This window comes from Lemur catta, chromosome 18 (assembly GCF_020740605.2).
Source record: "Lemur catta isolate mLemCat1 chromosome 18, mLemCat1.pri, whole genome shotgun sequence".
Taxonomy (NCBI): Eukaryota; Metazoa; Chordata; class Mammalia; order Primates; family Lemuridae; genus Lemur; species Lemur catta.
In genome coordinates, this window is record NC_059145.1 from 37647082 (window position 1) to 37659019 (window position 11938).

General features: G+C 38.1%; 1 protein-coding gene across 3 annotated transcripts in view; it reads left to right on the forward strand.

Moving 5' to 3' along the window:
• The window catches only part of DCAF1 (DDB1 and CUL4 associated factor 1), a 69772-nt gene that overhangs the window by 25187 nt on the left and 32647 nt on the right, over positions 1 to 11938 (forward strand). For all 3 annotated transcript variants that reach the window (XM_045530110.1, XM_045530108.1, XM_045530109.1), the window contains exons 6-8: positions 4522 to 4659; positions 5627 to 6139; positions 6721 to 6822. In XM_045530110.1, the coding sequence (XP_045386066.1) occupies positions 4522 to 4659; positions 5627 to 6139; positions 6721 to 6822 (753 nt within the window). The remainder of the gene's footprint in view (positions 1 to 4521; positions 4660 to 5626; positions 6140 to 6720; positions 6823 to 11938) is intronic.

The window sequence follows — 11938 nt, forward strand, 5'->3', positions numbered from 1 at the left end:
ATTTATTCTGATATTTAAATTTCATTTCTTTTTACTTTAGAGCTAGTTGCAATTTATTAAATTGATTTTGTTAATTAAGCCAGTTTTAAAAAAGTTGCTGACTTTCAGAGATATTGAAATAAACTTTAAATTTTATTTTTATTTAGAATTATTTGGCTGTATAGTTTCTTCATTATATTAAGTGTGTCACTTTATCTTTAATATTGTTTATGTAATAGGTTTTTCATATTGTTAAGTGATCAGCTTATGCTGATAATCCAGGCAGATCAGGACCTTTTAGGGACTTACTTTTTAAGTAAGAGTATACTTCATCATTTTTCTCTTTTTTCTCCTATCCCCTTCATTTTTGTCTTTGAGGTTTTAAATTACTGGGGATCAAAGTTATAAAATTGGAGAGAATGGGCTGGGCATGGTGGCTCATATAATATCAGCACTTTGGGAGGCTCATATGGGAGGACTGCTTGAAGCCAAAAGTTTGAGACTGGTCTGGGTAACATAGCGAGATGCTGTTGATACAAAAAAAAAAAAAAAAAGGAGAGAATGAAATTTCAAAGTGTACTCTTTAAGCCATCTTTTCCCTGACTTTATACTCTGGAGAGTTAAGATTCCCCTAGAATGTTAGTAAGCGTTTTGCGAAGAGAATGTCCTTGGGGTCAGTCAGTTAGGTTGACGACTACTATTATTGGGTGCTAGCCCTGTGCTAAGCGTTTGATTTGCATTATGTTGCTTAATCCTCACAGCATCCCATGAGGTAGGAAGAACAACACGAGTATATGGTTTTTCAGAAACAGAGAAAAAAGAAATGGTTCAGGAAAGAGGGAAGGAGACCCAGATATATCAAGATGACTGGCCAGGATAACTTGAAAAACTCCCCTATTACACACACATACTAATTCTTGGTAAACTATTACAAACTCTTAGAAAAGGAAATCCCTAGGTGCCTCCCAAAATGAAGAGGGCCATGCTGGGCCACTCATTGGTTTATTAAGACTTGCTTTGTTGGCCAGGTGTGTGGCTCATGCCTGTAATCCTAGCACTATGGGAGGCCAAGGCGGGAGGATCTGCTTGAGCTCAGGAGTTCTAGACCAGCCTGAGTGAGAGTGAGACCCCATCTCTACTGAAAATAGAAAAAATTAGCTGGGCATGGTGGTGCACACCTGTAATCCCAGCTCCTTGGGAGGCTGAGGCAGGAGGATTGCTTGAGCCCAGGAGTTTGAGGTTGCTTTGAGCTAGGCTGAAACCACGGCACTCTAGCCCAGGTAACAGAGTGAGACTCTGTCTCAAAAAAAAAAGAAAAAAAGGCTTGCTTTGTGGCCTAACATATGGTCTACGCTAGAATATGTTTGATGTGTACTTGAGAAGGTTATATATTATACTCTTATATGGTGAAGTGTTCTGCATATATCTCTTAGGTCATGTGGTTTATAATGTTCAAGCCTCCATTTCTTTATTGACTTTCTGTATGGTTGTCCTAGCCATTATTGAAAATAGAGGATACAGAGCTTCTGTTTGGGATAATGAAAAAGTTCTGAAAATAAATACTGGTAATGGTTATACAACATTGTGAACTACTTGATTCTGTTGAATTGTACACTTAAAATGGTTAAACTATTGGATATAAAAAGAAGGAATCAGGACCCTAAGAAAAGCCCAAGATTCTATTAAATAAGTGGCTATTTGGAAAATGAATCAAAGAACTATTAGAAATAAAAATTACAAGTATTGAATTTAAAAACTTAAAGTTTAGACACAGCTGAAGATAGATTAACGAACTATTAATAGAATATCTGGTAGGATAACTAATAATAAAGCTCCTAGAAATAAGAGATGAAAAATGTAAAAGAAGTTGAGACATGGACTAGAATTAGAAAGTTCAAAATGTACCTAAAAGGAGATTCAGGAGGATTGAATAGAGAAATGAGAAAGGTAATATTCAGAGATATGACATTAGGATTTTACAAATTAATGAAAAAAATGACCATTCAGATTCAAGAATTAAAGACAAAGAGATCTTAAAAGCAAGCAGAGTGAAAAGATTCCTGCAAATAATAAAACAGCAGACTTTTCCACAGCAGTAATAAAGATCAGAAGATAGTAGAAAATGTCTTCATTATACTTTCGCAAACCTAGAAATATTGACCAAAAGAATTTTGGAGGGGAAAATGTAGAACAAAAATTCTAGATAAATTGGAAGAGGACTATTTGGAAAGAGGGAACAAAAAAAGAAACTTAATATAGATGGTAAATATATTCCATATCAAGAAGTATTTTACAACAAAATATTTCAAAATGTGTTCTTCAGAGTGTTGATTTTAAAAAATGATTAAAATTCTTGGCAGTATATGGGAGAATGACTCAATGACCCTATGGAAGAATTTAAGACTTAAGTACAAGAGAAAATATTAAGTATTATATAAAAATTAAGAACTTCTATTTAGCAAAAGACACTGACAAAAGCAAGAGTATATTACAGACTCAAAAGCCTGAACAAATACATGATAAAAATGCTGAACCTAATTAGTAAGTAAGGAAAATTCAAATTAAATGAAATGCTATTTTTACACCTTTCAGACTGCAAAAAATAAAGTCTGATACTGGCAAAGTGTTGTCAAAGATGTGGGGAAAATGAACACTTTTACTCACTGTTGGTAGAAATGTGAATGTTGCAATGACTTTGGAAAATAGTTGAGCCTCATCTGGTAAAGTTGAACATGTATATACCCTGTGACTTAGCAGTTCTGTTCCTAGATGTGTACCACAGAGATTTGGCTTGCACAAGAATAGTTTATAGTATCATTGTTCGTTAAGCCAACAAAATAGCAGCACAGTTTGGGGGTGAAGAGCAGCTGGAGGTATTTGTCTAGATTCAGATCTAGCTCTGTCACTTACTAGTTTTGTGACTTTTGGTTAGTTACTTACCCTCACTGTGACTCCTTTTCCTCATCTGCAAATATAGTTCCTACCAGATCATACAGGGTTAATATGAGGGTTAAATAAATTCATGTTTTGTAGCCTGTCTTATGTTGAGTGCTATTCAAGTATGCTACATGCAACAACATAGATGAATCTAAAAAACATAATGTTGAGTTAAAGAAACAAGTTACAGAAAAAATACAGTACCACACAATTTATATAGTTCAAAAGTATTTAACGCTCAACAAAAGTTTAACAAGAAAATTGTTAAAATTTAGGAATGTTTAAACTCCTTGGGGGAAGGAAGAAACAGGTGGTACAGGGAGGGACACATGGGAGATTTCTTTTCCTTAAGCTGGATAGTAGAATGCAGGTGATTTTCATTTTCTTTCTTTTTTTTTTTTTTTCTTTCGAGACAAGTCTTGCTCTGTTATCCAGCCTAGAGTGCCTTGGCATCAGCTTAGCTGACAGCAACTTCAAACTCCTAGGCTCAAGCGATCCTCCTGCCTCAGCCTCCTGAGAATCTGGGACTACAGGCACACGCCACCATGCCCGGCTAATTTTTTTTCTATTTTTAGTTGCCCAGCTAATTTCTTTCTATATTTAGTAGAGATGGGGTCTTGCTCTTGCTGAGACTGGTCTCACATTCCTGACCTCAAACGATCCTCCCACCTCGGCCTCCCAGAGTGTTGGGATTATAGGCGTGAGCCACCACACCCGGCCAATGTGTGTGTGTGTGTGTGTGTGTGTGTGTGTGTGTGTGTGTGTGTGTATTTATTTTCTGCCAGGTTTGTGAGTCCGCAGCATGACCTCAGCCAGCGCCCACTTTAAATTAGTGTTTATTATGAAATAGAGTACACATAAACATACATAGTCTAAAGAAAATGGGCCAGGTACAGTGGCTCACACCTGTAATTCCAGCACTTTGGGAGGTTGAGGTGGGAGGATCACTTGAGTCCAAGTGTTCGAGGTTACAGTGAGCTGTGATTGTGCCACTAGTGTTCCCTAGTTGGTCATGAAACGTTTTCCGTTGCATGGGGTTAACATGTAAAGTAGGACTAAATTCTGGTGATTATTGATTTTTAGTTTGAGTTTTAATGGCTAAATAGGATTCTTTTGCACAAATGCACAGACGTTTTATATAACTAAGCCACCTACTATGGGACAGTTTAGTAGGATATTTTTTTTCCATAGAGACAAGGTCTTGCTCCGTTGCTAAGGCTGAAGTGTAGTGACTCAACCATAGCTCATTGCAACCTCAAATGCCTGGGCTCAGATCTTCCCACCTCAGCCTCCCAAGTAGCTGGGACTACAGGTGTGTGCCACCATACCCAGCTAATTTTTAAAATATTTTTGTAGTGGTGGAGTCTTGCTTTGTTGCCAGGTTGGTCTTGAACTCCTGGCCTCAAGAGATCCTCCTACCTCATCCTCCCAAAGTGTTGGGGTTACAGGCATGAGCCACCACACCTGGCCAAACATTTTTGATTCTTATGAACAATATTGAATATTTTATTCAGTGTTGTTCATGAGACTGAAATCTTTGCTTATATCTTTAATTACGGAAGTGGGCTTTTTCTTAATTGTACTGTTTTATTTCCTTTACTACAGGAAGGAATTGTTGAGAATCTTTTCAAATGGGCCCGAGAGGCTGATCAACCATTGAGGACATATTCTACTGGACTGTTAGGAGGTGCTATGGAAAATCAAGACATTGCTGCCAACTATAGGGATGAAAATTCACAGCTGGTAAGGACTGTGTTAGAATAAATTTTGCATAGAATGGTAGAATATTCACAAGTTCTTGCTTGCTACCTGAATCTGAATAGGGAGGTCCTATTTATTACCTGGTACTGGAGCATAGCTATAATTTTAATATTACTTTCCATAAGAGTTTTGATTTTACTTTTTTTGAACTTGAAAATAGCTGTTTTAATCTTGTCAAGAATCATGACATTTTATGGCAAATAAAGAATAGTACTATTCCATTTCTTTCTGTCCCCAACATTTGTGTTATGAAAATTTTCAGTTGGAAGCATTTTATAGTAAACAACTGTATATGCATCACCTAAATTGTGAACATTTTACTATACTTATTATATATTCATCCACTTGCCCTTCCTTTTATCTAGCCACCGTTCTAATTAAAAAAAAAAATTGCAGTTCAAAGTAAATTGCACACATAATCCCCCTCTCTTTTTAAAACTAAGCACAATGCTACTTTCTAGGGTTGACCTAAAAAGTAAATACTTAAAAGAAAAAGTAAAAAAATAAATTAACTTGAAAAATAGATTATGTAATTGGGTACAATATAGATGATAGTACCTATCAGAATACAACTTAATAGATTTAAGAAAACTTCATGTTTGATTATCAGAGACACTTTTTAAAAATTATGAATATATCTAGTTTCTGCCTCTTCAGGGGTGATTTTTGAGCCCAACTTGACCTAAACAGATCACTTGTAAATGATGTAGTTTATGAGTAGATCTTCTGGTTTGGGTTCTATGGGAAATTTTATGGACAACAAGACTAGCTGTTGCTTCCTCAGATTGTAGGAATCAACTCAACATATTTATCACATCTTTACTATTACCAGGCATTGGGCTAACTACATGAGTATCTAGTTCTTCTTAAGTAGAAATAAGAATTATTAAATATTATTTAATTAAGATGCAGAAGAGACCACCTCTTTTATTCTAATATCTGTTGATAGGTGGCAATAGTACTTCGAAGACTGAGGGAGCTACAGCTTCAGGAAGTGGCTTTGCGGCAAGAAAATAAGCGTCCCAGCCCACGGAAGCTCTCTTCTGAACCCCTTTTGCCTCTGGATGAGGAAGCTGTGGATATGGACTATGGTGACATGCCTGTAGATGTAGTGGATGGAGACCAAGAGGAAGCTTCTGGAGACATGGAGATCTCCTTTCATCTTGATTCAGGCCATAAGACCAGTAGCAGAGTGAACTCAGCAACCAAACCTGAGGAAGGAGGATTGAAGAAAAACAAGCCATCAAAACAGGGTGACAGAGAGAACTTTAGGAAAGCCAAGCAAAAGCTGGGTTTCTCGTCTTCTGATCCAGATCGCATGTTTGTTGAGCTGTCTAACAGCAGCTGGTCAGAAATGTCCCCCTGGGTGATTGGCACCAATTACACCCTTTATCCTATGACTCCCGCTATTGAGCAGCGACTCATTCTCCAATACTTAACCCCTCTAGGAGAATATCAGGAGGTAAGTTTGTTGGGAAGAGTATTGTTTATACTTTGGAATGATTGTGTTTATTTCTGGGTTTTTTTTTTTTTTTTTTTTTTGAGACAGAGTCTTGCTCTGTCACCCTGGCTAGAGTGCAGTGGTGTTATTCTAGTTCACTGTAACCTAACCTCAAACTCCTGGGCTTAAGTGATCATCCTGCCTCAGCCTCCCGAGTATCTGGGACTATAGGCACTCGCCACCACAGCAGGCTAATTTTTCTATTTTTTGTAGAGATGGGGTCTTGCTCTTGGTGAGGCTGGTCTTGAGCTCAAGCGATCCTCCTGCCTCAGCCTCCTAGGGTGCTAGGATTACAGGCGTGAGCCACGACTCCTGGCCTGTGGTAGCATTTTATACAATGATATGTTCTTTACTACAAATAAGTCTTTGCCCCAAACTTGTAAAGTCTTATGCAGGTTACTTCTTGATAAGGTCTGTTTGATCACAGAGCATTCATATGTTTATCTTCATAAGGAAGGGGAGAAGTGCCTCATTACTTTAATCTTCTATCCTCATAGAAAACAAAGCCAAAATTTAAGACTTGTTTTTGGTTTTCATTTTAGTTACTTCCCATATTCATGCAGCTTGGATCACGGGAGTTGATGATGTTCTATATTGACCTGAAACAAACTAATGATGTCCTACTTACGTTTGAGGCACTCAAGGTAAGTTTCTTAAAAGTATTAGATCACTAAGCATTTTATTGACAGACCTGTGTCTCCGTATTTCAGCATACAGTTTCTCTGTATTGTGTTGCTCAGGTTATTTCTTTTGCCAGATGTGTCAGAATAATAGCATTCTTAGATAGAAGAAATGAAGCTTACCAAGTGTCTGTAGAGAAATTTAGGAGTTAATCCTAATGGGCTGAATGTTGAGGTAGAAAATGGAATCTAGACCTGCAAGTGGCCTCAGTTATTGTTGATGAATAGGAATGGAAAACTATGTATGATAGTACTTTTTAATGTCATACTGCCTTTTAGATATCCCCTCTATTAGCCAACAACACTTTTTCTAAACTTTTAACTGTATACATATTGTATAATGTTAGATTATCTAGGGTGAACAAAATATAAACCAAAAAATGAGTAAAGAAATAGGCAGACCCAAACTCAGTAAAGGGAAATGACTTCCTAGGTTGCAAAGGGTTAAAACATGGAAGGGCAGATAAGTCTGGTCCACACGGTCCACACTTATCCATGATAACTAAGGTGTTCTAAACAGAGAGAGAGAAACTGGATGAATAACCTTGTGGCTATCATATAGTTCTGTGTGCAGGTAACTACTGAACAAAGTAGAGATGGGGTCTCACAACAGTGCTCAGGCTGGTCTTGACTCTTGGCTTCAAGCAATCCTCCTGCCTTGGCCTCCCAAAGTGCTAGGATTATAGGCATGAGACACCTCGCCCAGCCAATAATTGTTATTTTCTTCAGGATTTCGAGGATTGTTACGGTGTTGTTCATGTTATACAAATTTTTAAATAGAATTTTAATGATTTTGTCTCTGAATGGTACTTTGTTCAATAGTTAGCTGTTAGGTAGAAGTATATGATAGCCACAATGTTATTTGCCAGTTTACCTCTCTCTATTCAGATTACCTTAATTATCACAGATAGATATGGACTTGGTGGGCTATACTTGCCCTCCTATGTTTAGCCCCTTTGCAACCTGTGAAATCATTTCCCTTTACTGAGTTTGAGTCTGCCTGCTATTTCTTTAATCAACTTTTAGTTTATGTTTTCCCTTTGCTGAAGAGGTTATTTTTCTAAACCACTTGGAACTGTATTTTTGCCTTCATTCTTTGGTAAACATTTTTTGAGTGCTTTTCATGGGCCAGGTGCTATTTAGGTTTGTCCAAAAGTAATTGCGGTTTTGGTCTGTGAATTTTAAATAATTATAACTAGGCTCAAACACATCTTTATTAATCAAAATAAGAATCATTACAATCAACACTTTTTGCCAATGAGAAATAAGTTTGTTTATGCCTATAGCATAAAAATCTGTGCTTTGGGATTCGACGAACTCTTGGAAAGAATTTTCTGTATCCTGCGTGTTTGTGGAAATGTTTTCCCTGCAAAAAGTTCTTGAGATGCTTGAAGAAGTGGTAGTTGTTTGACGAGAGGTCAGGTGAATATGGCAGATGAGGCAAAACCTCGTAACCCAATTCATTCAACTTTTGAAGTGTTGGTTGTGCAATTTGTGGTCGGGTGTTGTGGTGGAGAAGAATTGCGTCCTATCTGTTGACCAATGCCAGCTGCAGGTGCTGCAGTTTTCAGTGCATCTTGTAGATTTGCTAAGCATACTTCTCAGATGTAATGGTTTTGCTGGGATTCAGAAAGCTGTAGTGGATCAGACTGGCAGCAGACCACCCAGCAGTATCCAAGACCTTTATTTGGTGCAAGTTTGGCTTTGGGAAGTGCTTTGGAGCTTCTTCTCAGTCCAGCCACTGAGTTGGTTGTTGGTGGTTGTTGTATAAAATCTACTTTTTGTTGCATGTCATAAAGCGATCGAGAAATGGTTCATTGTTGTTGCATGCAAGAAGAGAAGATGACACTTGAAAATGACAGGTTTTTTTGATTTTTGGTCAGCTCATGAGGCATTCACTTACCGAGCTTTTCCACCTTTTCAGTTTGCTTCACATGCCAAACGACCACAGAATGGTCGACGTTGAGTTCTTTGGCAACTTCTCCTGTAGTTGTAAGAGGATCAGCTTCGATGATTGCTCCCAATTGGTTATTGTCAACTTCTGATGGCTGCCAGGCACTGCCCTCCTTATCTTGAAGGGTCTGTCATCTCCTTTGCAAAACTTTTTGAACCACCACTGCACTGTATGTTTGTTAGCAGTTCCTAGGCCAAGTGCATGATTGATGATGTGAGTTGTCTCTGCTGCTTTATGACCCATTTTGAACTCGAATAAGAAAATCACTGGAATTTGCTTTTTGTCTAACATCATTTCCATAGTCTAAAATAAATATAAACAGCAAGTAATAAATCATTAGCAAAAAAACATAAAGTGAGAAATGTGCATTAAAATAATTTATAACATAACCACATTTAAGAATGTATTCCAATATCAAATGGCGAATTTCAATAATGCTAAAACTGCAATTACTTTTGCACTAACCTAAATATGTTTGGGTGCTAGGGATACAAAGAGGTCAGTAAGTAAACAAATAAATCTTAAGTCTTTGCTCTTTACGATTTGGTTAAGAGAGACAGACATGTAAACTTATGATTTCTTTTAAATATTACAGATGTGAAAAAAAAGTAGGGACACAAAGGAGGGAGAGGTCTCTTCTTCCTGAGAGATGGTAATTTTCAGAATAGACCTTATAGAAGAGACACTTTAAAACGTCTCAAAGTCAGAACTTTATTACTGATATTCCAGAGCTACATCATCCAGTAGAATTTTCTGTGATGATGGAAATGTCTGTGTCTGTGCTGTTCAATACTGTGGCTACTAGCCATATGTGACTTTTAGCATTTAAAATGTAGCTAATGTCTAGCCATGTATGGCCAATAACTACTGCATTGGATAGTACAGTTCCAGAATATATTAAAATGGAATAGAAATGAGGAAATTTGCCTTTCAGCCCCCAGAAATTTTAAACTTGTAGGAGGTCAGACATTAATGGAGTAAAATTTTTCCCTACATGTGGGATGTGTTGTATATGTGTGTATAAAGTGTGTAAACTTGGCCGGGCATGGTGGCTCACGCCTGTAATCCTAGCACTCTGGGAGGCCAAGGTGGGAGGATCACTTGAGGTCAGGAGTTTGAGACCAGCCTGAGCACAAGCAGGACCCTGTCTCTACTAAAAATAGAAAAAATTAGCCAGGTGTGGTGGCGCGAGCCTGACCCAGCTACTCGGGAGGCTGAAGTAGGATGATTGCTTAAGTCCAGGAGTTTGAGGTTGTTGTGAGCTAGGCTATCGCCACAGCACTCTAGCCCGGGTGACAGAGAGAGACTCTGTCTCAAAAAAAAAAAAAAAAAAAAAAGTGTGTAAAAATCAAGATTAATACTTTGAACAATGAGATGAAGCTGGAGGTCAGAGTTGTTACCACTGGCCCAAAGATATTGCTTTCAGATGCAACTTCCAGTCCTGAACAGGATGTAGTGGTAGAAGGGAACTGAGGCAGTTGCTATTTCTGTACGTTTTTGTGTGGGAAGTTTTAAGGGGTATCACACAGGGTTTAGTTGCATCTTGGGGTGAAGACTGGGTAGGATTTTGGTAGACTTGTGTAACAAACAAAAAAACAGGATAATGAGAGAAGGAATTTGAATTTTATTGAAGGATTAGCCTGAGCCTGGGTGTTAAGAGAACTTCTAAAGAGGGCATGTACACCTGTTATTTTGCTGTTGACCTTGGTGAGATTTGTTCAGGTAATCATGTAATTGCACATCTATATTGTCTGTGCCTGGAAGGCACCTTGGTGGAAACAGGAGGGGGAGCTGTCCACATTGGCCTGGGTTCAGAGTAATCAAACAAGCTGCTACTTGCATTGCATTCCCTGTCCTTAAAATTGTGCAGGAGATCCTAGAGAGGCTAGTGAGAATTGAACAGGAAGTTAACTGAACTAAAAAAACTTTTAAATGTCTATTTAAAATGCATTCTGGGCTGGGTGCGGTGGCTCACATCTGTAATCCTAGCACTCTGGGAGGCCGAGGCAGGTGGATCACTCGAGGTCAGGAGTTCGAGACCAGCCTGAGCAAGAGCGAGACCCCGTCTCTACTAAAAAATAAAAAGAAATTATCTGGCCAACTAAAAATATATGTAGAAAAAATTAGCTGGGCATGGTGGCACATGCCTGTAGTCCCAGCTACTTGGGAGGCTGAGGCAGTAGGATCGCTTGAGCCCAGGAGTTTGAGGTTGCTGTGAGTTAGGCTGATGCCACGGCACTCACTCTAGCCTGGGCAACAAAGCGAGACTCGTCTCAAAAATAAATAAATAAATAAATAAAATGCATTCTGGTTAGCTCTAAAAATTTACTCGTTTTGATAATTTGCTCAAGATTGTTCTTTTGGGATATATTGAGGTCAGTTTAAAAGAAGGCAAAGTTTAAGACTTTTAGTTGATTCAGTGTTTGAAACAAAGCTAGAACGGAGAGCTGAATATATTAGGTCACTAAATATGAAATGTCCAATTTCAAATTAAAAGTTTAGTATATCTCAAACAAGAAGCAGTGCAATTAATCAAAGTATGGGCCTAAACTATTGATGCAGTTTTGCCATATTAAATGGTAGCTTGCTTATGCCAGCAGTGAGGAAACCTGGAGAGCGAATGGTGATGAAATCATGAAAGGCGTTTTCCACAGCTTCTTGAGAATTGAATATTTTTCCTTGTAAGAAGTGGTCCAAAGCCTGGAAGAAGTGGTAGTCAGTTGGTGCAAGGTCTGGTGAATATGGTGAATGACAGAGTTTCCAAGTTCAGCTTCTGTAGTTTGAGCACTGTTGTTTTGTGCAACATACAATCTTATAAGAGTATTGGCCTGTCTATATTGACCAATCTCCGCTGCTTAATTCCAAACATCCTCATCATTTCATTGAATTCGTTCCAGTAGACATCTGGTATAATCAATTGACCAGGTTTCATGAGGCTGTAGTGGATAATACCAGTGCTGGACCACCAAACAGACACCATTAGCTTTTCTTGATGAATATTCTGTTTTGGACTGTGTTTCAGCATTTCATCTTTATCCAATCATTGTGCCAAATGCTTGAGATTGTCAAACAGAATTCGTTTTTCATCACACGTAACAATACAGTGTAGAAATGATTCGCCTTTAT